At 42.7% G+C, this 3,095-nt stretch overlaps 1 protein-coding gene across 2 annotated transcripts in view; it reads left to right on the top strand.

Annotated features, from left to right (window-relative positions):
- Positions 1-1,178: 1,178 nt before the first annotated feature.
- ogfrl1 (opioid growth factor receptor-like 1) overlaps positions 1,179-3,095 on the top strand; it is an 8,864-nt gene continuing 6,947 nt past the window's right edge. The window contains exons 1-2 of one of the 2 annotated variants that reach the window (XM_035531876.1): positions 1,181-1,814; positions 2,855-2,941. In XM_035531876.1, the coding sequence (XP_035387769.1) occupies positions 1,629-1,814; positions 2,855-2,941 (273 nt within the window). In that variant the 5' untranslated portion in view covers positions 1,181-1,628. Of the gene's footprint in view, positions 1,815-2,854; positions 2,942-3,095 lie in introns of both variants that reach the window. The other variant, XM_027022979.2, reaches the window with a different exon arrangement.

The raw sequence follows: 3,095 nt of genomic DNA, 5'->3' as shown, positions 1-3,095 counted from the left end.
AAACTGCAAAATGGTGCATAAAGACAAATAATGGGGTTAGGAGGAAAGGCTTCAGCCTGTGAAAAGCAGCAAATGCTAAGAGGACTTTTCCTATAAATGTCTCTGCTTTGATTGAAAATGTGCTGTGTTTCTCAGGACACAAAATGTCCTGGTTTTATTTGAAGTAGTTTAGAGCTACTATTATGTACAATATGCAAAGTGCATTGTTATCACATAGAATTCCTGTGCTGCATCATATCACTTGGTACTTGCAAAGTAAAAAATAAAGTTCTAGACTTTTCAAATATACAGATTCAACTGGTTCATATCACAGCTGATAAAGGACTTCTGTCCAAAATGCCATGTTTCTCTAGAAATCATGTGTACTTCATTGCTATTTATCTGTCTGTCTGCCTGTCCATTCGTCTATGTATGTATGTATGGATGGATGATTCGAAGGAGTAACTGGTATGTACTATATTAAAAGATGTAGTGATACTTTGCCTGCACAACTGATGAAGGACCTCTGTCTAAATTTGACTGTTTCTCATGTGTACTTCATTACAAAACTATCTAAAATCTATCACTGCAATTCTATACTCAAGGAGCCCTGGAATTAATGTTATGCTTTACATTTCTACGGATTTTGAATATCAACTAATCTCACCTTTTACAACTTAAGAAACACTTTGCTTGCACAGCTGATGAAATGCATTTGTCCAAAATGTCCCGTTGCACATTGCAGCCTTTTTGTTGGTTTAATTTGATGTTGGCAAGCCTTGGCACGATTACACTTGGTCTATTAATTGCTCTTCTTTGTGCTAAACCAAGGCCCTATGTGTCACTGACAGGTCATCTGGATTGACGTACTCTGTCTTGCAAGGCTATTCCTATATTTACACAACATGTAAATAGCCTCCAGCTAACGGCCTTCTTCCCCTTTTGCTGTATTCTACGTTTTCTTGTTCGACGCTTCGCTATTGTGTATAAAAATAAACAAATATACTTTCCTTGTCTTCCCTTATTATATTGAACCGGTGGTCTAAACGTAAACCAAATAAAGTTTCAGCCCTTACAGTCTATAACATAGCCTTCCTTTAACTGTAGTCGATAAAATATTCTGCAGCCTACATTACGCGTGGAAATATAAAACTGCACGTGGCCTTTGGTACTTTGTATGCTTTAGGGTGTCCGCGTGCTTTGCGCTTTTTAAAACATTACACATCAAATATTCCATTGTTCACTAGACATTTCCTCGAACTTTGAATAGACCATAACGTGACGAGGAAGACAATTGTTTTCCTTAGTTCTGGTTTTGAAAGGGGCTACGGAGGCGTTGCGCGCTTGGTGGTCCTCCTCTTCGTGGCTGTGATCTGCACTTCGCTCCTGGGGTCTGTACGCACGGCACAGTGACACGGACACCACCGTCCCGCTTAGTGGGGGATGAGGCGTGTTCGCGTCTGCTTCGCGCATCCTTGCTAGAAAGCCCCCGTCCGGTGGAATAAAAGCGCCGGGAGGCTCGATGGCACAGACAGGCAGGGCGCACCGTTGGTGGGGATGTCTGTGAAGCGTAATCCAACTGTATCAGAAATATGTAGACGCCGAGGATGAGGTCTGCAACGGCGCCGGTAAATCTAGAACGGGTTTAAATGGGAAATCTGATGGGCAGTCTGAAATACAAAGATCCAAGCACTGTGGAGGAATGTGACTCGACATGGGTAACGGACTCGGAGGACGACACTTATGAGGGGGAAGAAGCAGAAGGCAGCTTCTCCGGATGCCCTGGTCCTTCAGGACCAAGGAGATGTGGCGAACAGTCGGACAGCTTTCCGCAGGTAGTTGCTCACTCCGTTGAAATGTCTCCGGAAGGCAACAAAGGAGCTTTCGGCGCAGCGGGAGGTTCACCATCAAAACTGGGTGGGAATTGGGTCGCGATTACTGTTGCTGTAATTCTAAAGCTGATTGATAGCCGAGTTTGAATTTGTTTGTTTGTTTCTTGTTTAGTTTTTCTGGGGTTTTGTCTGTTATTGTTTAATACGATATGAAATACCTCGGGTAGAGACGCGGCATAGAGCATATTTGCAGCTTTACTAACACCTCTCGCACGCTGAGCTAGCACCAAAACGTGGGCAATAGGAAACGTGTTTTTTTAAAAGATCGATGTGGGAGCTGTTACCGTCTATAGCTTTTTGCTGCTATGATAATCTTTTTGTCCTTCTGCCGTGGTTTGTATTTACTACAGTGTTATTTATTTTGACCCCATTATTACATTTTGATTCGTTCACACAGGTAATAAATGGATCGTTTTCACAACACTTTTTTGCTTATTTATATTTTCTTTATTTCCTGGGGGTGGGGGGGGGGGGGGGGAGGGGTGAGCTTACGTACTCTTGAATATGATCTAGTTTCTTCGTCCCACTGAGTTTGAATTTTGCATTTACCAACAAAAGCATAATATTATATATGAGAATAAATATGATGTCTATACTGGTCTTCATCCCACCAATATTACGCACGGAATAGTTTAAATATAATCCTGTTCAGAAATAACCAGCACTCGGAAAAAATACCCATGTTATGTGTAGCTGACGATACAACACACATCCTTGTTTGAGCGTTGTGTTGTGCCATCGAATTCTCAGCTGTACGTATGTAGAGCAAGTGATCACAGGCGGCCCAGAGCCAAGCACTAGCTTAAATGACTTAAATGCACACACAAAGCACCAATAAAAATAGAATTCTTCAGCCTTCACTTGGTGCACCTTTTGTCTGTAGGGACGTGCACTGATCGTCTAGCTTAAGAGGGAGCTCATTAATGCCTTCTTTTGCCTACAATTCATCTCTCACTAACCCCCCCCCCCTCTCTCTCACACAGTTTGGTGACACAGCTGAGTCATCCATAAAGATGAAAAGAAGCTTTCATGCTGCCAAGGACCTGTACAAGTACCGCCACAGTTATCCAGTAAAGTGTCTCACCCACTCTCTTCCTACCTCCCTGTCCTGCCTCCTTTCTTCAGCACTCTTTCCTGGTCTGTGTCGTCAGCTCTGGACTTGGAAACCAGTGCTCTCCTAAATGATTTTATGCTTCACAAGGTGTATCATGTGCTCTTTCTTGT

The sequence above is a fragment of the Electrophorus electricus genome, chromosome 11 (assembly GCF_013358815.1).
Source record: "Electrophorus electricus isolate fEleEle1 chromosome 11, fEleEle1.pri, whole genome shotgun sequence".
Taxonomy (NCBI): domain Eukaryota; kingdom Metazoa; phylum Chordata; class Actinopteri; order Gymnotiformes; family Gymnotidae; genus Electrophorus; species Electrophorus electricus.
Note: the sequence above shows the minus strand (reverse complement) of the source record. Positions and strands in the feature narration are given on the sequence as shown.